General features: G+C 52.6%; 2 protein-coding genes across 2 annotated transcripts; both read right to left on the reverse strand.

Annotated features, from left to right (window-relative positions):
• Positions 1–263: 263 nt before the first annotated feature.
• Positions 264–8,925, reverse strand: SH3BP1 (SH3 domain binding protein 1). Its single transcript, XM_010711234.3, has 18 exons — positions 8,198–8,925; positions 6,470–6,512; positions 6,121–6,225; positions 5,440–5,516; positions 5,061–5,172; positions 4,909–4,985; positions 4,395–4,530; positions 3,714–3,782; positions 3,288–3,378; positions 2,928–3,070; positions 2,742–2,853; positions 2,573–2,654; positions 2,308–2,388; positions 2,084–2,200; positions 1,850–1,947; positions 1,513–1,642; positions 1,264–1,376; positions 264–901 (listed from the first exon to the last, which is right to left on the reverse strand). Exons 1-18 carry the CDS (start codon positions 8,257–8,259, stop codon positions 624–626), a joined length of 1,926 nt encoding a protein of 641 aa, XP_010709536.1. The 5' UTR covers positions 8,260–8,925; the 3' UTR covers positions 264–623.
• Positions 8,926–9,736: 811 nt separating this feature from the next.
• On the reverse strand, positions 9,737–19,925 carry GGA1 (golgi associated, gamma adaptin ear containing, ARF binding protein 1). Its single transcript, XM_010711250.3, has 17 exons — positions 19,704–19,925; positions 19,535–19,619; positions 19,325–19,400; positions 18,569–18,667; positions 17,193–17,316; positions 16,590–16,690; positions 15,535–15,615; positions 15,026–15,163; positions 14,812–14,893; positions 14,283–14,390; positions 13,831–13,986; positions 12,965–13,029; positions 12,658–12,833; positions 12,266–12,549; positions 11,855–12,024; positions 11,540–11,650; positions 9,737–11,369 (listed from the first exon to the last, which is right to left on the reverse strand). Exons 1-17 carry the CDS (start codon positions 19,732–19,734, stop codon positions 11,259–11,261), a joined length of 1,998 nt encoding a protein of 665 aa, XP_010709552.1. The 5' UTR covers positions 19,735–19,925; the 3' UTR covers positions 9,737–11,258.
• Between the last annotated feature and the right edge of the window lie 4,028 nt (positions 19,926–23,953).

Below are 23,953 nucleotides of genomic sequence, written 5' to 3' on the forward strand. Positions count from 1 at the left end.
TGCAGGGAGAGGGGCGTGGTCGAACGAAGGGAGAAGCGACAGCCTCGGCGTCCTATCGGCTGCCCAGAAATGAGGTGGGAAGGCGGGACGGAGCGAGGGCACGCTGGCTGATTGGCCAAGGGCACCCCGCGCCTCGCTGGGGTGCAACCGCCGTTATAGGATCGGGCTGCCATCCCGCTCCGGCCCGTGGCAGCGCTCGCGTCCCAGCGTCTCCTGAAATCATGTAGTCGCGATATGTACAGAGATATACATGTCCACATGTGTGCGCAGGCATATATATCTTCTTAAAAAATAGAATCTTCTCACAGGCAAACCAACCTGTTCGTGGGCTCGAGGTGACGCGCTCTGAGGCAACGTGAGGCAAAATGGCGGCCGCGCGTCCGCCTGCAGCCGCGCCAGGCCTGGTGCGGGGCTCCGCCCGATGGGTTATTTCTCACCCCCAGCCGAAATACCACAGGGCCTTCCCTTCCCTCCCTGGGGGAGGATGAGGGCCTGTGGGCTGATGGCGGGAACAGGAGGGGTCTGAACCCTACTGCCCAGCCTGACGGGGCAAGGTGGAAGGCTCATGGTGGTGGATGAAGAAGGGGAAGCAAGTGGGAGCTGATGGCAGCCCCGCGCCTTGCTCAGTCATTCTCCACTGTTGTTGATCCAACCAAGGGGCTCTGTCCTTCCGCCGTCCCCTCATCCGCGGTGCAATCCGGAGTATTGGTGGTGGGAGGCCCCGGGGACGTGAGGGATTCACGGCTGTGGCGCGGTGCTGGCTGTGGGGGCAGTGGTGGAGGGATGGAGGGAGCACCCAGCCGTCGTGGCCGGGCCCTGGGGCTGGCAGTGTGTTCGATCATGCTTCGGGCTTGGGCTACAGGTGGAGGCCCTGTGGGTCGAGATGGAGCCGGGCGCTTGACTGGAAAGAAAGCAGAGGGGAGTCATGGCGTGTGTCTCAGGTAGGGTGAGGGACAAGATGCTCCTTGCATAGCTAACGTAGCAGAGCCCTGTGTGGGTCAGACAGAGCACATCCCACTTTTTTCCCACCCTCTTCAGTTTGCAGTGAGACATGAGCTTTGAATGGAGTGCTTTCCATCCCAGAGTCCTTCCTTGGGTGGGGATAGAGAGCAGAAAACAAGGGGAAAGATTAAGGCCCTTCTCCTCCCATGTGGTGGCCCATTACCCCATCTTGCAGGATGTGATGAGATAAGGATAAACTGGAGAAAGTGGAGGTGTCGGCCCTGTAGGCATCTCCCAAGCATTGTGCCTCCGTGTCCTAACCTTTGCGGGCAGTGTCATTGGCTGGTGTCAGAGCTGGTGGCACTGTGGCTTCAGGGGACGGCTTGGTCACCACTGGGGAAAGCGGCTGGGAGCTCACTTCAGAGTCTTTTGTGCTGGAGGAGAAGGAGACAGTTGGGTGTTCAGATGATGGTTAGAGCCAGCACCATGGGGCATGGTGGTCCTGGCCTTGTAGCCTGCGGGGAAGGGGTGGAATAGAGGTCAGGAGCCCCCTGCTCTTGCCAGACTTACGCCTCTTCATCCAGGGGAGATGGAGAGCAGGCTGGGGGGGATTTGGGTGGCAGCTCGTCTACTGGGGCAGCCTCATTGAGTCTGACATCCGCAGGCAGTGCGAACATCCCTGAGACACTGAAATCTATCTCTGCACGGGGAGAAAGACCAAGAAGTGCTTACTACATCCCTGCTAGACACTGAGCATACCCCATGTCCCAGGAGCAGACTACAGCAGGGAACTGCAGCTGCCTGGGATGCTCTTCATCCATTCTTCTGCTATTTGTGGTGCTTTTTTTATGTTCCTTTCACCTTCTGCTATGGTCCCTAAAGATGAAAAGACAGAGCGAAGGCCTACCTCCAGGGAAGAGTATGTCTGCATTCTGGATGAGGGCTTCCACGACTCCCACCACCTGAATGGAGGAGACTGAGGCCAAGTCCAGTTGCACAGGGTCTCTGAGAGGCAGAGGTGGGAGAGCCATCAGGGAAGGAGTTATGGGAATTAACCCATTTTATGTTAATTCTGGAGGAGTAAAGCCCAAAAAGAAGGACTGCCTCTCTCCAGAAAACCTGCAACCCAGCCAGACCTCACCCTGTGCTCTGCTCTGGCCACAGCAGGTTGGGGCCCAGCACTATGGCGATGTTGCTGGGGGTCATTTTATTCACATGCTGGTGCTCTGCTAGCTTGGCTAAAAACTTGATCAGATACCTACAGGGTAAAAGGAGAACAAGGAAACAGTGAGTGCACACTCAGGAAGGGAATGGCTGCCCCTGGTGAATGTGTGGGATCAAAGCAGCCCCATCCCACAGAAACACCTCAAATTGTTGTAGCTGTCCTGGGGCAGGCGGCTGCAGGTGTCTCTCAGGCTCTGTACCCGGTCGTCAACGTCCTTTAAGCTGCAGGAGAGAGAAAAGGAGAGCTCAGACCGCTTTGTAGGACAAAAATGGACTTGGTGTATGGGATAGAAGGGCTGATGTTGCTGATGATGGGCACTGCTGCATCTTCTTCACTACTCATCCCACCCCCAAAGTGAGAGGCCAAACAGCTGCTGGGCTGTTGGGCTTGTGAGCCCTGACCCACCTGGCCACTTTGATCCATTCATCGTAGAGCTTGAAGGTCATCAGAGGCTCGGGTAGCTCCCGCAGGTAGGATTTCAATGCGCCTAGAGGGGGAGTGGGGAGGTGATGGAGACTGGGGGACAGCAGTGACCCCCCGCCCCCATATCCCTGCCCCATGTCACCACACCCACCGGCCACAGCATGGGGGTCTGAATAAAACTCCTCCAGTGCATTAGAGCCACTGGCCAAGCTGCTCTTCAGCTTCCTCAGCACCGAGGCTCCTGCTGCCAGCCGGAAGAGTCCCTGGGGATGGAGCAAAGGGATGCAGGGTGATGTGGAGTATTTTTAGGGAGTGTGGGATAGTGAGGGCTGCCTACCTCCTCTTTCATGCCTGAGGCCAGCAGCATCATGACACAGGCCTCGATAGGCAGAGCAATCTCTCGGCCCAAGTTCTTGAGGTGTGTCTGCAGGGGCACGCCGTAGTACCCTAGCACTGGGGTTTCTGTGGTGAAGGAGGGCTCTGGGGGAGACAGGGAAATGTTCTTAGGGATTGGGGTCCTGGTGGTATCCAACCACGGTGGCATCTTAATCCCAAGCTGGGGTTAGCTTGGTGGAAGCAGTGCCCACCACCCCATGGTAGGAAGCAGCAGCAGGTATGGGGAAAAGAAGCCACCTTTCCCAGCACTGATGGCTGTTCTTACAGCCATCCCCATGCTACCTTGCAAGTGATTGGGTACCTTTCTGGCTGTGGCTCTCCTTCAGCTCTGTCAGAGCCGAGTCCAGAGATTCCAGAGACTGCCGGTGGTATTGGGCTTGGATTTCCAGCAGCTGCCAGATAAGGAACAAACAGCCAGTGCTCAGCTTGGCACTGTCTCCTTTCCAGAGTCCTATCCCTAGGACACTGCACTCATAAGAGGAGAGCACCAAGGAAAGCAAAGATGCTGCAGGGAGAACTGCAAGAGAAATCCCCTGGATCTGTGGGATCATGTCTATAGTGATAGATAGAAGACAAATTAGAGAGGGGGATGAACTGGGACAACTGCTCTATTTGGAGGCATCTTCTAGTGCATGCTGCACTCTGCTCTGGCTGGAGGGCTTGTTGCAAATGGAGACAAGGCTGGACATACCCCAGAGACATTTCACATGCTAAGAGGAGAACTTACTCTGATGAAGTAGCTGGCATAGCTGTCTTCTTTGGTGGAGAAGTGGTAGAGGTCAGCCATGTACTCATCCTGGGAAGGGAGACACCAAGAAGAGCATCTATCCCCCTCCTGCCTGGCACCCAGGAAGAGGGGATGCCTTCAAGAAGCCCCTCATTCATGGAAGCTGATGGGAGGGCAGGCTGGGGCTGCATGGGGACCCTTCCTCACCCCTGTCACTTGAGTTTAGGTCATAGCAGTGACCTGTCCTACCATAAGGCCCTAGAACTTCACAAGAGGATCTCCCAGCTATGGTAGGTTCTGACAAACAAGGCAAAGAGCTCTCAAAAGGAAACAGTGTGGACATGTAGAAAGATGATGGGAATCAGTCCCCCTGTCATCCAGCACAGACCCTAGCTCAGCTGAGTCTCAGACCTGGGAGCACTCCTTGTTCTCCCTGCTCCAGCCCCTGGAGCCTCCTCTTTGCAACAGCTTATGCTTCAAATCCTTTACTTTTGTTCTTCCCCAGGCTTGGGGTATCTCCCTGCTTCCACACTGCTGGAAGGGAGCTGGTTGCTTGCGCAAGATAGGCTGCGCTGGCCGGCTTGCTCTTGGTGAGGGAGTCACCTTGGATGGAGCTGCTGGAGAAAAGCAGGTCTCCAGCCCTGGAGCTGCCCCAAGGAGGAGAGCTAGTGATGTTCTCACCTTGCACTGCTCCACCTTCCTCTTCACCTCCTCCTCCTCTTCCTTCAGGATCTCCAGTTTGTTGGCAGCAGAAGATGCCCCTGGGCCAGCTCCAGCTCCTGCACTGTTACTGGAACTCTTGGCAGCTTGGTTCAGCCTTTGAAGTGGGAGAGAAGAAGCAACGCTCACAGCCTCATCAGTGGGGACACGGGGTGAAATATTAGGAAAAAATAGTTAAATTAGGAAGAATTTATTCTTAGAGTGGTGATGCACTGGAACAGGCTGCCCAGGGAACTGATGAAATCACCTTCCCTGCAGGTATTCAAGAACCATATGGATGTGGATCTTTTCCAACCTTAATGGTTCTATGATTCTGTGATTCTATGAATGTGGAGAAGGGGTTTGAGGACGAGTTACTGCCTCTTTGGCTTCCCTCCTGTCCCTGGGAGATTTGCTCCCCATATTGGCAGAGGGCAGTTGTCTGCTCCTCTCCTCCAACCCAATTGGTCTCCCATGACCACACCATGCTCCATACCGGCTCTTTATGGCATTCCAGTCAGAAATCAGCTTCTGGAGGGTCTTCTTGCGCTTCAGGATGATGGGAAGCTCCTCCTGGAAGAGAGGGACCAGGTTGAATGGCAAAGGTTTGGGGATGGAACACTAGAGCTGGGGGTTGGCCATGACTACCTCACTGAGCTTGTTGAGTGGCTGCAGGATGTCACGCTCTACAGCAATCTCAAACTCGGCCAAGATCTTGGCCAGCAAACTCTGGATGCAGCAGCCCATCTCCAAGGCTCTCCTGAAAGGGAGAGGGGTGAAACAAGCACAGGCTGGAACCATGCCAGCCTCCAATCCAACATCCCTTACCATACGTATACCCATGTGGGGACCCAGAGCCAGCCCCTGTCCCCCTTCTGTGCTTGGAGGCAGTCCCCTCATCCCCCTTGATGCTGGTGTTTTCCATTTTCTCAGGACAGGATTTGACAGCTTGGCTTGGAAGTGGAAGTCCCAGAGCCCAGGTAGCAGTTCAGCTAGGTTTTTGCCATCTTTTTCCACTGGCACTTACCCAAGGCTGGACTCTGTGTCCAGTTCCTTGAAGCTCTCAGCCATCGTTGCAGACAGAGCCATCAAGGGTAGCTTCTTCTGCAAAGAGCCATAGGTTTGGGAAAAGAGATGATGAGCTGATGTGTGGCAGCTCACTCGCCCTGATTTATACCACTGTGGGCAAGGAACAGACAGCCTCCTAAACCCATAATGGTTCCCCACATCTCCCTCTAGTCCAGCTTCCTCTTGGCCTTGGGGCCAGAGTAAGAGCCCTTTGGATGTCCTTTTGGCCAAAGCCAGGACACAGTTGGCTAAACAGCTGGTTAGAAATTCACTAGCCTTCTCCAAAACAGTGGAGGACTGCGGGACTCATGGAGGACACTGTTAGGCTCAGCCCTGCCATGGCTTCAAGTGTATGGTGGAATTTAATGTTGAGAATAATTTAGCCAAGCTAGGAGAAGAAAGAGTCTGCAGTATCATGGGGAGGGCTTGCTTTCCAGATAGGAACTGGTGAGCACCAGCTGGGAAGGAGGTGGCAGGTTCAAACCAAGGAAGAGGAAGCAGTGGTGTACCCATGCCCAGCTGCACCATGCTGCTCCTCGCCACAGGAGTTCAGGAAAGGGCATGGGCTTAGGGCTTTGCAAAGATGCTATCTAGGACTCAAGGTTTGTGGTGGCTGAGGAGGTGTCCAGGGTATACTCACCACTCTCTTGTCCATTTCAGCGCCGCAGTGCCCCTGCAGACAAGCCTGGAGCCGCTTGGACACGCTGTGAGCTGCTCGCTTGGCTGGCTCGACCCTCTGCTCGATCTGGGGGTGGAAAAGTGGCACTGATGAGCCCTTCTTTGTGTCACTGGGGGCATGTCAGAGCAGCGCTCGCTGACACAGCCGTGCTGGATCTGCCAGTGCTGTGAAGCTGCCGTGTTGGCCTTGGAGCCGCCCTCCAGCAGGCAGAAGTGTTTCAGACCCGTAACAAGGAGGTGCCAGTGGGGAGGATCGCAGGTAGGGATGGGGCACGTCCCTACGTGCAGGTGCAAGCTGGCACTCGCCTCACCTGCAGCAAATCTTCTGTGAGGAACTCAGTTGCTTCTTGGGCTCTGTGGAGGGAGAAGAACAAGTCAAGAGAAGAAATGGGGGGACTTCCTCCCACATCTCACCCTCCTCTCTTTGAGATCCCAATAGGAGGTTGGTTGGCTATGGCTCAGACCATCCTATCCAAGGCTACAGGTAGAGCGAGCCCAGGAGGAGAGCACCAGGACCAAGAGAAGCAGCTCCCCATCAAGCTGGGCTTCAGGTCTCCCCATCAGGCGTCACCTCATCAGATTGGGCTTCCAGCTCAGAGCACCTAGCCCAAAATATCCCAGTGCGACAGGGCCACTGTTCTGGTGATAAATTTGGGGGTAAAACTTTCTCCCAACTGCCTCTTCCCTGAAGGCAAATCCAAGGCAGCTCCTACTGGAGCCCTGTAGGCATCTGCCTTTGCTGAGCAGACTGTTGGAAGTTGAGATGCCACCAGGGCTGGAGCAACTGTAACATTGTGGTAAGGCTGGAGATATAGACCAACACCACCAGCCCCCTGCAGGGCGTAAATGAAGGCAGCTTTCTGGTTGGTTTTGCAAGCATGTACGCAGAGTGAATCTTGCAAAGGAAGCTTCTGGTTTGCTGCAAATCCTGATCAAAACCCAATTCAAAACCCAACACCCAAGGCTGCCAAAACTCCATGACTCCTCCCATAGGGAAAACTTTGATTAGTGGACCCATGTCCTTGCTGCTCTCTGGGAACCTCCTGTGCTGCTGCTTTATCCCCCTGCCTGGCCACTTCACGTTTCTGTTTTCAGCTCCTGCAAGAACTGACATGGGACGAGCTGCAGGAAACGGGGGTGGTTGGCTTGAAGGCAGCCAAAGTCACGTGAGATCGCAGCCCCATGGAGGAGAGGCTCTGCGGTGGGTGAATTGCTCTCTTTGGGGCTGCATGAGCTGCGTAGGGCCTTCTGCACACCCAGCCTCAAGCAAAATGGAGGCACATTCAACATGGAGATGGGAAAGCTCTCTTCCGAGGTAGAGAGATGGGAGATTTGGTTCCCATTGGGAAATGCAAGAAGGGCAACAGGCGAGTGGGTTGCAGCTCTGCCGTGGTGGCTGAAGGCCCCTGATAGACCTGGGGCTGGTCCCCATCAGCCTCCTAGGGCTCAGGAGTCTGTGTGCCTCTGTGCAGAGGTGGCTGCAGGAAACAGTGTGAGGGGGCTGGGGAGGGAGGGCCCAGTCCTGGGTTTTGCAAAGGGAGAGCTCTGGAAAGCCGAAAAGAAAAATAAGGAAGTGGTGGAAGTGAGACTGAGCTGTAGGAATACATTTGAAGCTGAAAGTCCTCCACAGGTTCTGCCACAGGGTGTCCACACTGCTGGTCAGATGCAGGGCACCAGGCACCCATCTGAATGGAGGGAGCAAGTCCCAGCTTCTCTTGGACGCCGCATAGCCTAGGGCATGTGGTTGGGGTGACCCTGCCCATTGCCCTCACATCCTGGGGAAGCCAACATCCATGGGCAGACAGATTGTGGAGCCCATCGCTGGTGAGTAGCACTGAGCCACCATCCCACTGCCCTGCAGCACCAGGGAGCTGGTACCCACAGCCCCTCATCTTATGCTGAAGATGCCTTAAGCCCATCTCCCACATTTTCCCTCTTCCCTGACCACCCGGCTGCCCAATCCAGCCTGGTGCCCACCCCCAGGCCCTACATCCTGCTCCCTCCCAGCTCACTGACCCTGGAAGTAGAGAAGTCCTTACCGGCTGGTGGCGTTGGGATGGGACAGCTGCTGCCGCATCCGATTGAACTGCCTCTTCATCATCTTGGGAGATGAAGCTCAGCACCCCTTGGTGACGCTTGGCATGGGATGCCCAGCCCTTCTGCTCTGCAGAGCTGCCGCTCCCCGAGCACCTCTCCCTCCGTGCTCCTTCCTTCTGCCCTGGTTCCCTCTTTTTCTTTTTGCCGGTTTGTCCCCTCCCCTGTCCCTCCCCGGGGATGCCCTGCCTGCTTTTTCTTCCCCTCTCTTAGGCTCTCTCTCACAGTCCCTCTCTTTTTCTGAGCTTCCTTCCTGGCTGCGGATCAGGTAAGAGCGGTTCAGGGCTCTGCTCTGCTCTGTGTTCCTGTCACCACCCTACAAAGTATAAATAACTTAAGCCCAGCCTTAAAGGGGAAATATTATTGCAGCAAACACATAACAAGGCAGGACAGGCACACTGCTGCTGAGCCCAAGTGGGAGGCCCACGCTCTGTTTTTCACCCGCCTTGCCGTGTTTACCACCAGCTGTGGTGTGGGAGGGCACTTCAGGGTAATGCACATCCCACACTACCTGGTTATCCCAGCACCCCTCTGCAGATGGCAAAGCCATTCCTTCCCCCTTCCCCTGCTGCCCTTGTAAGGTTGCATGGTGACCACAAGCTTCACCTTTCCATCCTTAGCGTCACTCGCTCTGCAGAGCTACACTCAGCTCAAGCCACACAGCGCAACTTTTTTTTTTTTTTTTTGCTAAAAGTATCCCCCCACAGATTTTGCTCTCATTCTGCACAATGCAAAGCTTGCTTTATCTCCGGCTACCTGCAGCTGGGACTTTCCTCCTCCTGCACTAAGAGCAGAGGCTAAGCTATGTGGAACCAGCATCTGAGCAGGGGTGGGAAGTGGTCACTCCAGTTGTGCCCCAAAGTCTGGCGCTGCTGGGCTCTGCTCTTCCTTACCGGAGGGTGCAGAAGAAGGGATCCTCTATTTCCAAGGGACATAGCTTAGTGGGCAGTATCAGCAGGTGGGTGGTTGGACTAGATGATCTAAAAGGTCTTTTCCAACTTTAATGATTCTAAGGGGAGAACCAAGCAAGGGAATGCTGCCTGAGCATCATTTTGCTCTAAAACCTTCAACAAAGTGGCCACCCACGTCTAGCTCTCAGCAACCAACCTCCAGCTCTGCACCAAAACCGCCTTAATAGAGCTGCTTCCGATCAGCAACCTCGGGGAGGAGGAAGTTTTGCTGCAAAGCCACCAGCCTGCAAACAGCACTGCAGCCTGGGAGCAGCTCCCCATGAGCTGGGGGGCACCAGCTCCTGCCCACTGCTTGCCCCAGAGAGAAGGAAGCAGAGCACAGCTCATAACAGTGACGGGGCTTGCTCTCAAACAGGAATTGAGAGCAGCTGGGGGACTTCCACCATTCACTCTCCCTGCTCATGAGCCAGTGAGATTGGAGCAGTGAGGCCCAAGAGGAGCTGGCAATGGCCCCATGCAGGGCCAGCAGCTCCTCGGTGCAGTCAGGGGAAAATGCAGTCAGAAGGCACAGCATGAGGAAAGAATTCTTTATTTCCCATAAATACAGCAGATTTGTCGCGCCGGGCGTTTTTTTTTTATTTTTGTTTTCTTCCATTTACAGAATTTGCACTGAAAATATATACAAGTCTGTTCAAGAACCAAACAAGATCTGCAAAGAAAAAAAAACCCATACAAAACCCTGAAAAGAGACCAGAAAGGGAAGTAAGACACAGCAGAACCTCAGCATAAAGACCTTGCTTCCCCCTCTTCTCCAGCACATGCTGCACCCAATTTCCACCTTCACTGTTCCAAGCAGAGAATACAAAGCACCTTGCTCATTTCCATCGTGTGCAGACTGCCTTCTACCTCTAGCAAGCTAATGCAGAGCTCAGTTTACCCTTAAGACTCAGCCCAAACTAGCTTAGAGGTGGGAAGCAGCTCCTATGGCCACAAGCCCCATCAGGACACGGATTGCCTAAGACATGCCACCCCCCGGTCTCCTCCATGCTTGCAGATCCTCATTCTAGTGTCACAGTGATCAGGGGGCTGGAACTAGCCCCCTCTGGGCAAAGGGGCACAAGGCACAGCTGTACCCCCGTCCCCGCAGTGCAGAGCTTGATGGTGCCCCCTGGCGATGCTCAGAGCCCAACTCCCATCCTCTCCCCTCCCCAGCCTCAAGGAGAAAGGATTCAGCCCACCGAAGACCCCTTTTGAATTGTGTCAGCCCTACGAGGGGCAAGGACAAACAGGCGATGTTCCAGCTGCAGTCCCAAATGCTTGCTGCAATAAAGCGTAGTGGGAAGATGTGCGCTTCCTCCCTACAGGAGTTCAGTGCCCAGAAGCCAAGGAGCCAGAGCTGAAGCAGATGGGGAGGCACAGAGCGAGCCCTTCCCAGCACCCACCTCCCACCAACAGCTCTGCCTGCTATTGGAAAGAGGGGACTACGGAAAGTTTTCTCCCTGGCCCCCAAAAGCAAGGATCACTGCCTGCTCTCTGGTACTGGGAAGACACCTAAGTCCTTGTTCAGTTTTAGGGTCATCCCATCAGACAGGAAACCATTAGGGCCCAGCTGCAAGCCTAGGGCAAGGGAAGATACCCCACAGCTCAGCATTTGCTAACATGAGAGAACAATGCAGAGCATGAAGCAGCTGAAGGGTTGTGAGAGAGGAGACAGACAAGGGAAAGGATCTTCCTTTGCTAGGCCTTGCCTCAGGCTGAGGCTATTAAAAGCTCCCCATCCTTGCTTCCCACTGCACAAAGAGGGGGAAAGCAGGGTTAGAAGAGATGCTGAACAAACTAGAGAGGGAGGAGTGCCTTTGGAAGAGCAGGGAAGGCAACTGTTCAGCCACAAGAAGCTTGACTGCACTCCCGCTCTTGTGGGATGAACATCTCCTGGTGTCTGCTCTCATTCTGGAGGCACACTCCCTCTGGCACTCGCCCGGCCGATTGGAGAATTGAGCATGAGCAGCAGCCCCCCACCCGCCCTCCCCATCTCCTCAGGCTGCTTCAGCCCCACAGAGCTGGCTTCCAAGTGTAGTGCCTACAACACGCAGCCCTAGAGGTTGCCCCAGGACTCTGGTGGGGGGAACTGGTCCACATCCCCCATTTCATTGTAAGTTTGCTCTCCCATAGTGAAGGTCAGCTTGTATCGTAGCCTCACTTTCTCCTGGAGGTAGGGGAGAAAAGATAAGCAGTCAGAAGGGAAGGAAAACAGGAAGGATAAGGCATTCAGGTCTCTAGGAAGCTGCACAGAGCACAGGGAATATGGATAGTTCATTCTGTTTCAGGCAGAGGGGAGCAGGGCTTTGCCTAGGCACCAAGGGATGGTGCTGTTACCTTCTGTGGGTTAGCAAGCAGCAGGACTTGTGTGATGGCACTGGGATGGACAATGGGGTTGAATGCCGGCAGCTCTGTGCCTGAGGGTGGCTGTAGTTTCACCTTCATCACCTAGGGAAAAAGAAAAGCATCCTACACTGCTGATGGACATTACAGCTAGAGGCCCTGGTCAGATATATAGAGAGCTTTCACTTTCTAAAAAGAAATATTGTTTTGGGTCCTGCTCCACAGAGCTCTCCACCCACCCTACCTCTCCTGCAAAGGGAGAATCTCACGGGAACTGTCTGTAGACCCAAGCCCCAGCAGTTGCCTTACCTTAGGGACAGCAGACTGAAAAACAATGTTACGGATGGGCTGCGGTGCTGTGCTAAGCATAGAAATCACCACCACCAGCACGTCGGGCCTCTCGGGAAGGGCATCCTTAGCAAAGTGGAAGAGGATGCGAAAGCCATGCTGATCATACACTGTCACAGGAAGGATGCTGCCTGTGGGAAAGGCAGGGACAGGTGGTAGTCAGCCAAGAAGGGACTGGCAGTCCTTCCCATCAGCCACGCTCCACACAAGCAACAGAGATACAACCTCCCCGAAATCCGACAGGCAAGCTTTCTCACATTCTTCAATTTATGCACTCTCTTCATACCCTGTCCAGTATTTCCCCCCCCAGTTCGTGTGGTGAGCTTCCAAACAGTTCATTTCCCCCCTTCCCAGGCTTTCATCCCAGCTCACTGGGTTTGATTGACTCCAGAGGCACAGTGATGTTGGCTAGTGAGATCTCTGGGGGCAGCGTGGAGGCAGGAGGCTGTGGTGGGACTGAAGTGCTTCCTGGTGGCGTGGTGGCAACTTTTGGAAGCGTAGCAGGAGCATGCAGCTCTGAGTTCAGGGGCAGTGGGGGATTAGGAGAAACACCCTGGAGCACAGGCAGAACACTGGAGTTTTGGGCTGTGGTGCCAGAGCTGCTCCGGTTCTGAAGATCCCTCAGAGTGAGCCGGGGAGGTGGCTGCTGCTTCTCCCTGTAGATATAGAGAGAGAGAGAGAGTGAGGAGTAAAACAGGGCACTGAAATGTCTATGTCCATGAAAAGGGTGGGGAGAGATGCAAGATTGCCCTGATCCTACTTACCATCGCACTTGCTGGGACTCTGGAGGCAGAGACTGTTGCAGCAATGTCTTGCCCAGGAGGTCCAAGTCATCCAGGCCACTTGTGAAAGTAGGTTTGGGGGAAGATGTACCTGCATCTGCTTTGACTGGCGTTGCTACCACAACAGGGGTGATGCTGAGTTCATTGCTATCTGATGACTGCAGAAAGAGTGCACAGAAGCCCCCCATCAGCAGGGTTCCTTATCAACACCATCAAACACTTCCTTACCTACTCCTTTCGTTCCTTCCACCACCCACCCCACCAGCTTCTCTGGCTACCAGCATATTACCTGGAAGCTGTTCCAGCCACTGCTGTCACCAGCCTGGGCAGGATGTGGTGCTGGATCATTCAGGCCTGCCAGGAATAAAAGCAAAAATGGAGCCTATCTGCCATGTGAGTAAGGACACTTTAAGGGACCTAAACGAGGCATCTGTAACAGATTCCTCTGGTCAGGCAGGACACAGAAGCAGTAGAGCAGAGTCACCAACATGGTCTCTCATCTCAGGCCTCCATCCTTGCATAGTAAGGAGCAGGGAAGATGGTATTTTCTCTGCCCAAATATCCTCACTCTGAGTCTAGTTCCCACTGCAACAAATCCCACTTTCACCTGCATCTGGGAGACCATACTACTACTTCATGCTGTTGTACTATCCTAGGAGAGTACACTTTGTTGGGAGAAATAGAACTCTAGAACTTTCTAGGAGTGGCACCACATAAGACTTGCAAGTTGCATTTGAACAGCTCTAGAAGTCCCTATGTGTATATTGCTAATGTGTTTACACTTTGCAGTTGATGTCACATGAAGAGCTGGATGAAGAGCACATGAAGAGTATGACCCTTCTCATGCCATCTGCTGATGGACATTGTATCAGTCTCGATTTGCTTGACAGGTCAGTTTGTCCAGAGCAAATCAGAAGGTACATCCCCTGTAGGTTCTCTGGGTGTCAGAAAAACACTGCGAGATTGAAGTTCAGAATCAAGCCAGAGCCTTTCCTGCCTTTTCCCTTGCTCTAAATGAGGGTGACATCTTGGTTTTTCATGAGTCACCTCTCCCAGAGCTCTCCCTCATTCATGCTCCTGCCACAAGAACCACCATCCACTCAGACTCTCAATGGTGAAGGACGTAATGGGAAGCTTTTGCTCTGGTCTTCTCACCTAAAGACATAAGTTCATCATCCAGTAAGGAAACAGAGCCAGCTTGGTCAGGCACAGGGACTGCTGAACCACCTGAAAGGGTGGGCAAGGCTGGGTAGGAAGGCCCTGTTGCTGGAAGCTCCAGTCCTGACAGATCCAGAAGCGCAGAGGTGCTGCCTGCAAAGAAAACACAAGGTGAGAAGAGTTGGGATAAGGTTTCTGTCTCAGAGTGCTGAGATGCAGTTCCCATCCTTCCTCACAATTGGGAGAGGGAAATCCTCATCTGTTCTCTCTCACAATTCCCTCCTTTCATGCAACAGTCATCTCCACAAGCCATTCCCTCATCTCATCAGCCTATCTCTGACATCCTGCAGGTATCCCCTTTCCACTTCACTCAATCTTCTTTTACACCAGAGGAAACCAGCAGTAGGGTCTCCGTGCTTCATCTCCCTATTCCCCAGGTCTCCCCTCACCTCGAAGGGGACCAGCCACCATCTCCCCATTGACTTCTTCTCCCCGTACGAGCTGCTTGTAGAGATTGATCACCTGTGTCAGGTTGTCATTGGCTTGCAGGATCTCCGCTGAAATGAAAGAGGTAGAAGACAAGATTTAAAAAGTAGAGAAACTAAGACAGTGACTTTTATACCCATCTCAGTCTATTTCTTCAAAGAAAGGCCAAGGAGCTGATGGTATCCCATCACAGGCAGCACTTCTGCCTCTGCTGCTGCAAACTGCATCAAAATACATTGACAGCTCCAGCTTCAGCAGCATAAGCACAAAACTTTCTTACTACAACAAAGGGAATGAACACTGCTGATTGGGATCATCTGTGCCCACCTAGCACCAAGCCATAGAATAGCCAGCCTACAGCAAGCAACCACGACAAAAAGTGGCAGGCTCCCAAAAGATGCTGTACCATAGGCAGCCCAAGCATTGACTCCCTAGTAGAAGATAGAGTGAGAAGCAGACAGAAAAAGAAAGGTCAGGGTCAGGTCTGCTTACCCAAAGCTTCATCATTGTCTTCGGTATCGCTGGCAAGCCGGAAAAGCATGGGTCTCATGCGCTCACAGCGCTGATATAGCTCCTGGGGGAAAGAAGGGGCACTGAGATGAGCAGCAGGATGCTCAGATAGGGGTACAAACTAAGCAGAAGGAACACAGGAGAAACAACTGTCTGTGCTAAACGCAGGGAGGATGCTGGGATAGCCTCTCCTCACCTTCATCAGGTCCTCATTGCTCTCTGTTGTCTCCCCCTTGCTGTAGTTTGTCACCATCTCTGTCAGCAGCTTCACATTGTTGTTCACCTCCTCAATGGCATTCACTCTCTTGGAGATCTTTTCCATGCGCTTCTGGTCCTGGAGGGGAAACGCATGGGGAAGGATGTCCTTGCTTGCCAGCAGTGTGAGGAGGAAGAAAGGTTGGGCCAGCCAACACACCAACTGCCTGATTTTAGTCACAGCAACACAGCCCCTCCCAAACAGACTCCACTTCAGTGGGAAAACCCCAGGTTATTTCTGCACCAGCACTTGCCAGACAGGGCTGGAACTACCACAGACCTTGTGCTGCAGTAGCTCCACCTACAGTCATTTCTCCAAGTAGCCAAAGGATGGCACAAGTCATACAAGGACTCTCTGGCGCTGCTGCTGAACAACTGATCCATTGCCCTTTGGTAGCAAGCACTGCCATCCAGGCCATGGCTCCCTGCCCCCTTTTTCCTCAGCCATACCTCCTGAACCATCTCCTTGATGAGCTTGTTGGCAGCCCGAAGGTCCTCAGGATGGGAACTTTTCAGGAGACGTGCCAGTATCTGCAAAAGAGGAGGAATCTCTGAGCCCAAGCTGAGAGGTGGCAGCTGGCATTGCTCTTGCAGCACCAGAGCTTGTGGCGATGCCCTGCCCAAAAGAGACCAGGGAGAGAAATACAACTTGTTTTCCTTTCCCCATTGTGGTTCTGGTTGTGTAAGAGGTCTTTCTGTGAAAGTCTCCTGCATTCAAAGCCTGCCCCTCCCTGTTACTCACGATAGAGACCCTGGAGCACAGCAGCACGAATCCTGCAACAGACAAAACTTGTTTTACACAGGGAGATGCCATGGGGTTGCGATGGGCTATTCTCATCTCCACACATGCTCCTTTTGCAGCTGTAATTGGCAAAGAGGGAGACCAACCATTTTCTCTCCTACTTCCTAGTCACTGAACAGTCCCTTCAGGACATCTACAATTCCCCATTCCCCATCTATGGAAAAAGATTACGTACCCTGCAGCAAATTGACATCACATCTCTACTGATGAAACAGACCCAGAGAAGCCTAATACTTAAATGTATGAGAGGTTTGTCTGAATGGTGACGTGACTGATAGGAAAGGTAATATGGGATGAATCCAGGAAGATACAAGTAGCTGGGCTATAAACACACTGCAGTGGTGCGAATGGGGAAAAGTTAACATCTGGGGCTGGGATTTATTTAAACCTTATGGCCAGATAACTCTGGAGCCTGGAGAGAGCAAAACAAACCTCTCAAAATCTGCTGGGCTAACATCAGCACGTCACCCATTGCACCATCCCGCAGTTAAGAGCTCCAAAGGTCAAACAGACCCACACGCTTCACCTAAAGCTGTTTCCTTTGTCATAATTTTGCAGTAGGCCCTCAACATTCCTTTGATGCATTTCCTGAAGCATGCAGAGCAGGAGCTTGACTCTTACTGGATCTTCTACTCTGGAGTACAGGAGACCTCAGAGCAGAGAAGATGTTGCCCTCTCCTCTTTACCTGCATAGACCTCTTACCTTTGATTTCTCTTCGTCATCAAAAATGATGTTTTTGGGCCGAGGAGGAGGTGGTGGAAAAGGAGCATCATCAGGCAGTTTTGGGTCAGATTTCACAATACCTGCAGTAGAGACCAACAGAGATATCAGGAGGCCTCACCCACTGAGGGTGCAGGGGGGCACAACTACCACCTAGGTCAATTCTTTCCTAACAGCTCATCAAGCCTAGCTGGAACACAGGGGATTAGGGTCAGCTTCTGCCATCCATGATCTTAAATTGTGTTGTTATGCAAGTACTACCCCCTTCAGCACTGTCCTATCTTTGAAAAATCCAGCACTCAGTACTACCAAAGCACTTGTATCCTTTCAGCACCAATCCATTCCAGTGCGCCACTTCCTGTAGGGAACAAGCAATATTTTCCTCCAACCCATTAAGTACTTCAGACCCCCTGCAACTCCCTCTGCTCATCCAGGAGCTCCAAGGCACCATTTCTTCAGCAGCCCTTTCTGTGGAACCTGGCAGACCTATGGATGTGCTGGGTCTGGGCAGAGGGTATGCAGAATCTGTTTTAGATTTTCCCTGGATGAATAAGGAGAAAAACCTTCCAGACCACTGCCTCTTACCTTGTTTCTTTAGCATTTGGTAGGCTTCCAAGATCTTCACCTCGTGAGGCAGCCCCAGTGTCCAGCTGTACATCAGCTCCAGGATCTTTGACTTCACTTTTTCTGGTGTCCGGCTGCCAAGATACTACAGAAACAGAGAAGAGGTGACTTGAAGCTCATATGAGCGGTTGCAAGCCCAGCCTGTTCCCCTCCTCTCCTCCCCCAGAAGTGAGACAGTTCCCAACGGCACAAGGAAGAGGAAAAGAGGAAGCAAGCAGAAAGCTCATGAGGCCCTTGCAACGTGTCCTGTGCCACTACAGGAGGTGGGAGAAATGCTGGGCCAGCAGACCCTTGGTAACACCCATGGATGGGTGGGAATGCTCAGGAGGTCTTTATCACTTTGTGAAGGAAAGCATGCTGCTATCAGAAGCTGCTGGGAAAGGCAATCCTTCAGACAGCAGGACTGTCTGGGAGGTGAAGTGAAGGGCTGTAGGTGACAGTTCCTAGGGCAAGGCCCAGCACACCCTCAGCTGCACGCTGCATCACAAAGTGCCTGACATTCTTTATAGCAAATGGGCAAGCCACAAACACCTCACTGCTGGATGCAGCTTTTCCATTACTATGGGGTCACCCTTCACTCTTATACCATGGGTCTGCTGTGTGTTGGTAGTAAAAACAGCAAATGTGCTGCCAGTGGCTTAAGGCAGATGACATCCTCTAGATCACACCAGCAAAATGACTGCAGAATGACACTGTTACAGTCCCTGGATATTCAGATATTCATCCACACAGATCACAAGCTGTGAGTGACAGCCACCAGTTTTCCTTAGTTATATTTAGTCTGTTTTTCCTTAACTCCATCCTTGCTGGCATCATGAGCTGACTGCCCTCGCTGAATGGAACAACGTGCTCAGTATTTGTTGCTGCTGAAACAGCAGCATCAGCGAGGAGCAGGTAAGGACCTGGTCCTTCAGATGGACTTGCCAGACCACTGCCAACAGGACTGGGCTTGTCCTTAGTGTCTCAAGCAGACTGGGATACCCTGGAGAGATAAGTCACAGTGTCAAAGCTGAGAGAGGTTCCTGAGTACAAAGGCCTAAAAGAAATGCAGTGAAGGTGACTCCAGGCACGCTGATGGGCTCAGAAGTCTCACAAGTGCTGGCTGCATCAAGTCTAGCTGGCCCTCAGCTTCCTGCGACAAAAAAATCAGCCTAGAGCAATGGGTGAAAGCTCAGCTTCCCATTGGAAAACTCAACAGGAACATGGATTAAATCTCTTCTCAGTATTGTCCCATTTTCCCCACACTCCAAAAGACCTCTGGCCCCTCTGCTCTACCACTTCTTCCCAAAGCCCTCTTTCCACCATCATCGCCTCCAGGAGGATCCCCAGGGACCCACCTTTGGTGACACCACCTTGATGAGCTCATTAAGGAAGCGGAACTTGCCCACCTCATCGTGGAAGCGCTTGCCGCAGCTCTTCATGCAGGACTCCAACACCTGGGAGAAGATGAGCCCATAAGCTAGGTCAACATCTGGCTTCTCGGCAAGCACAGAACCTGAGGCTTTCCTTACAGCATCTCCACGGACAGGGCATCCATAGCTTCCTTGGACAACCTGTCCTGCTGCCTCACCACCCTCTGAATGAAGATTTTCCACCTCACATCAACCTAAATATCTCATTTTTTACTTTAAAGCCATTCATTACTGTTCTATCACTACTAAAATCATGTAAAAAGTCAGTCCCCCTCCTGCTTATGAGCTCCCTTCAAGTACTGGAAGGCCACAGTGAGGCCTCCCTGGAACATTATTTTCTCCAGGCTGAAGAAACCCAGCTCCCTCAGCCTGTCTTCATAGGAGAGGTGTTCCTGCCCTCTGATCACCATGGAAGACGACACCCTTAGTGCAGCAGAACCATCCTGAGGCAGAGAGCTCACAAAACCCGACGGTTCACAGACCCACCACGTGATAAGAGGAACAGAAAACTTCCCAATGACTCCCATGCTCCTCCCTAAGGATAAGGTCTTCCCCACCTGTCACCCTCCATTGGGTGCTGCCACTGTCACCTCTCTCCCACCCCACACATAGGAGTTTTCCCAGAGCACCAGGAGCTCTTGGTGGGACACCCACACTGCCCTCCATCACGTCCTGCCTTACCGTAAGGGCTTGGATGGCCTCCCATTCCTGCGGGGACTGGATCTTGTGGGCAAGGAGGCGGGTGGCGAGTGGAGGGCTGGAGGGAAAGGAAAGCTGCATGGTGATTAAGGAAAGGCCCACCCAGCCGTGCTGCTATCCGGGGCAGGCGAGCATGCCACAAGCTGAAGGCACTAACAAAGCACCGGACGACGAGGCCTGAGGCCCACTCACCCCTCCAGCTCCTTGTTGAGCTGCTCGCAGAACGCATTAATGCCATCCCAGTCCAGCTCCTTGTTCAGCGGGTTGGTGGCCTTGTCTGCGGGCGGCAGAAAGGCAGTGCGAGTGAGGCGGCTCCCCTCAACCCCCGTCCTTCCCCCCATCTACCCCCTCCAGCACTCACTGATGCGCGCCTCCAGCGTCTCGGCCTCCATGGCGGGGCCGCCACCGGCCCATCGAGAGAGCCCAGAAACCTCTAGAGCGCCGCCGGCTCCACCATAGAGTGCCGGAAGTCGGAAGTGCAGAGCGCCGCTCCGCGCGCCCCCTGCCGTGACACCGCCCGAGTTACCATAGAGTTCATCGCGTGGGGGAATGAGTGAGACGCGGGAAGAAGGCCTCCCGGAGGAGGGTATAGAGAGGCGAATGAATAGAGCCGGAAACCAACCGTCACACGGAGCCCAACCGGAAGAAGCCCTTCTGTTGTCAAGTGAAGCTACTTCTGGTGGAGCCACAGACGACTTCCGCCTCGTGAGGAGCCGCGTGTCCTTTAAAAGGACACGAGCAGGCCAGCGCTAGCGCATGCGGCTTGCGTGTCTGTCCGCTCTGAGGGGAGCGGAGCTCAGGCTTTTAAAATGGCGGCGGCAGCTCTTTCGCGGGGCTTGGTGTTTTAAAGCGTTATAATGATATCAAGCCTGCTTCTGCGCTTCTGGAGCAGTTGTTTTTAAATAGTTGTTAATCTTCTGTCTTTTTACTGCTTGGTGGAACTTAAGGTCTCCAGGAATAGTAAATAGCTCTCTCCTTTCTCTTTGTGGCTCTTAATACAAGCACTGATGCTTAATAAAGGCTGTTTTCTCTGCCTTCCTGTGGTCTTGAAGGGAGCACCATGCATTCCTTGTGCAGTGCTTTACATCACTTACAGAGCAGATCCCACAAGGATTTGCCCCAGTGTCATCCTGATCCTGATGGCTTTTCTGGATGGCAGCCATTGTGTTCAGGGGAAACTTGACCATTAAAAACTACCTTCTGGTGCCTGAACGCGATTCTTTTTTTAACTCTTACCGCCTTGCCTCACAAAGCTTTCTTAAGGGCCTTTCTTAGCAAATTGCCACATCCCTTGCTGTGTTCAGGCATGTTTTACGTGAGTTATTTTGGTCCTATGAGTCACTCCTGCCTATTACTGCTACCCCTTCAATTTTTCTGAGAATCTTGAAGTCATTTGCAGGAGTCCAGGACCTCAGTACTGCTATTGTAGGTCACGTGTGATCTGAGCAGAAAGTGCGTGTCTCCACTCCCTGACCCAGAAAGAAACTGTAGCAGTGGTTTTTCAGTCTGCTGTTTCAGTCTTTCACTCAGGTTTCACTCTTTAAATGTTTATTTTCCTCACTTTGGCATCAAACAGTTTTAAGCAAGCATAAAGCGAATGGCAGGCTGCACCTCTTTTCCGCTGGCTGCAAACAATGGCAAATGAACTCATCCATAACACTGATGTTAACTGCAGCATTCCAGGCCTTTCTTTTATTGCTTAGAAACTTGGCAGGCTCCTTCCACTTTGGTTGCATTGCTTTCTGTGCAACTCAGATGAGATGTTGGGGGGAAGTTTTTTACTGAGAGGGCAGTGAGGCACTGGCACAGGCTGCCCAGAGAGCTGTGGGTGCCCCATCCCTGGAGGTTCAAGGACAGGTTGGATGGGGCCCTGGGGAGCCTGAGTTGCTGGGTGGCAGCCCTGCCCACAGCACGGGTGGGACTGGATGATCTCTGAGGTCCCTTTCAACCCAAGCCATTCTGTGGTTCTATGAAAAAGATTTTCAAAATTCCGCTCCCCATAACCAAGGTTGATGCATCCTGAGAAAAACCTTCCTCAACTCGTTTTTACTGACAGCTGGAATCCCAAACAAGATTTAAAGCCTAATGGAGCGAGACTCTCCGTATTGTAATTAACGCTGATCCAGAAGGAAAATACTGGAACTATAATTAGTGTGTAGCCAGTTGCAGAGGAAAGTGATTACGCACAAGCCGGAGGCCCGGGTAGTTTGCGTTCCAGGGAAACAGCAGATTGGGCTGGGAGCTGTGATGTCCCACAGAGGGCAGCAGCAGGCAGGAGATTGGTTGCTGCTGCTCAGCTGTGGCTTGAAGCCACATTCGTGGTGAATCATGGCACAAACAACGCCGGGGAGGGCTGCAGGAATGTCTGGGTGTGCTGTGCAAGGGTTTTTCCAGGCAGGTAGGCCTCCCCAGCTGACTGTCTGCATCCAGACAGTACCGCTCCGTCACCTTCACTCTGCTCCCACATTTGTTTGGTTTCTCTCCAGTGTGTCTCTGTGAACCGTGCAATGTTTGCAGATGTGCTCGTGTGCAGGAGATAGAGGTATGATGTAACTTCCTGTTGGCTCTGGCCACTGGTGTTCCCTTTCCCCTGCCACATTCCTCTTTCTGTGGCAAAGCCTTCTGCCAGAGACCTTTCACTTTCCTGACAATATTGTGGTCTTTTCTTCCCTTTTCTGATTTCCCTGCTCCAGCTGACTGCAGTGGGCAGTTCCTGCGTTCTTGGCTACTTGCCCTTGAAACAAGGCTCGCAGCTCCTCTCCTAACATCTTCTGAAACCATGCACCTCTACACGATCCTCTGGATATGCAGCCCTGCTACACCTGACTTTTGCTCATCTTCCTTTTGCAATACTTCCAAGCACCTTTCCCAGTGGAGTGTTGCAATTATAGAGCCAAGTAAAGAGCTGCATACTTCTCCAGAGGGAGAGCAGGTTTGTGCTCCTTTCATCTAATAGGAAGTTTCTTCTTCCCTTGCATATGCAGCACTTTCTTGTGGTATGCAGTTGTCACCAGGATCGTTCCCTTTCATTTCTTTCAGCGTTTCCCTTCTTGCTTCAGGAAGGCTTGCCTCCAGTGATCAAAGACAACTGCAGGAGGAGAATGAGGAAATAGAATGTTGGAGAATGGAATAGAAAACCTGCTTGGAAGATCTCTGCGTGGAGTGAGACTCAAGGAAATGCATATCCATGTTTGCTGCCTCTGATTCCCCTGTTGTTAGTGTGGGGGTAGCAGAAGGTAACCTCCTACTGTTGTTAGGAGTAGGGATAGAAGCCCAACTCCTGGCTGTGGCCTGGAGGCTGATGTAGTATTCATCTGGTTAAGCCAAAACCAACAGAGGGAGAGGAAGATCTGCCAAGTCACAATAAGAGCCTGGAAGGCCGTAAGGACCACCAGGGGGAGCATTGATGAAGTCATTGTCTGCACAGCTTCTAACTGGAAAAGATATTCTACTGATAACATGCACTTGGGATTGAAGTGTTGAGAGAGGCACTCGAGGAGGTGAGCAGTTTAACCTGTTCTCACTCCAACCCCGACTTGCTGTCTTATCTATAGTGGATTGAAGAGATGTAGTTACAAAACACAAGTATTGGAAAAAAATGCCTTCAGAACCTGGATTTTGCAGAGGTACAGTTTGGCTTTAAAGAACAGCAGGAGGGAAAAGAAGAAAAATCCTATTGCTAAGGCATTTTTCACAGCCAGCCAAGCATGGTTTGAGCAGAGACCAGTGACATGATACGAGAAATCCTGGAGTGGAACGGGGAGCCCAGATGCAGCAAATCCCTGAGCCCGACTGACAAACACATCCCTGCATTGCGGTGACGATGAAGTGTGTGACTTAGCAAAGCATTTACTGGGGATGTGTAGTTCTGCAGCAGCCTGGGGAGCTTAGAGATGCAGCCTTGCGCAGTGTCTCCTCCCGACGCAGCATGGGAAGGAGGCATTCCCACTGCAGGGTGCCCCGGAGCCTTGTGCTCTCGGCTTGTGCTTGGCAGCTGGGTGAGCTGAATAGACACTTTTTGGCTTGGAATTGAAAATCCCATGTTGCCAGCAGTCCTGGTTTGGCTGCAACTGCCTCAGGTTCCCTTGGAAACTTTAGTGCTGGCTCAAATCCGGAGTGTGAAATGGCAGGAGCAGTGGCTCTGCCTCCAGCCTGGCCATTCATCCTTCTCTGCTTGCTGTGGATCCAGTGCCAGTGCACAGCAAGGATAGGGCTGGGAATAAAAAGGGAACTGAAACCTAGGTGGAGGTATAGAGTTGTGTGTTTATTTCTCAGGGATCATCCCAGCCTTTTGTGTGCTCTAGCATGGTGTGGCAGATTTTGTCCCTGGGGACAACTCGGGGATAATGTGGGCTGGGTACTGTTCCCAATGGACTCAAAGTGTCATCGAGTGTTTAACTCTGTGGTTGAGAGCTGTGTCCTGCTCCTCACTCTCAGTGCCAGGAGCAAAACAGCTCAGTCCTGTAAGCCTGGATCTCACTTTGAAGTGCAGTCTCCTGCAGCAGCTGCTGGTGGCAGCCAGAGCCTTTGTTTACCCACTAATCCTTCTCCCATTTCCACTTTTCCTTTCTGAAGAAGGAAAATGTCACAAAACAGGTTGAAGGTGAGTGG

The sequence above is a fragment of the Meleagris gallopavo genome, chromosome 1, assembly GCF_000146605.3.
Source record: "Meleagris gallopavo isolate NT-WF06-2002-E0010 breed Aviagen turkey brand Nicholas breeding stock chromosome 1, Turkey_5.1, whole genome shotgun sequence".
NCBI lineage: Eukaryota > Metazoa > Chordata > Aves > Galliformes > Phasianidae > Meleagris > Meleagris gallopavo.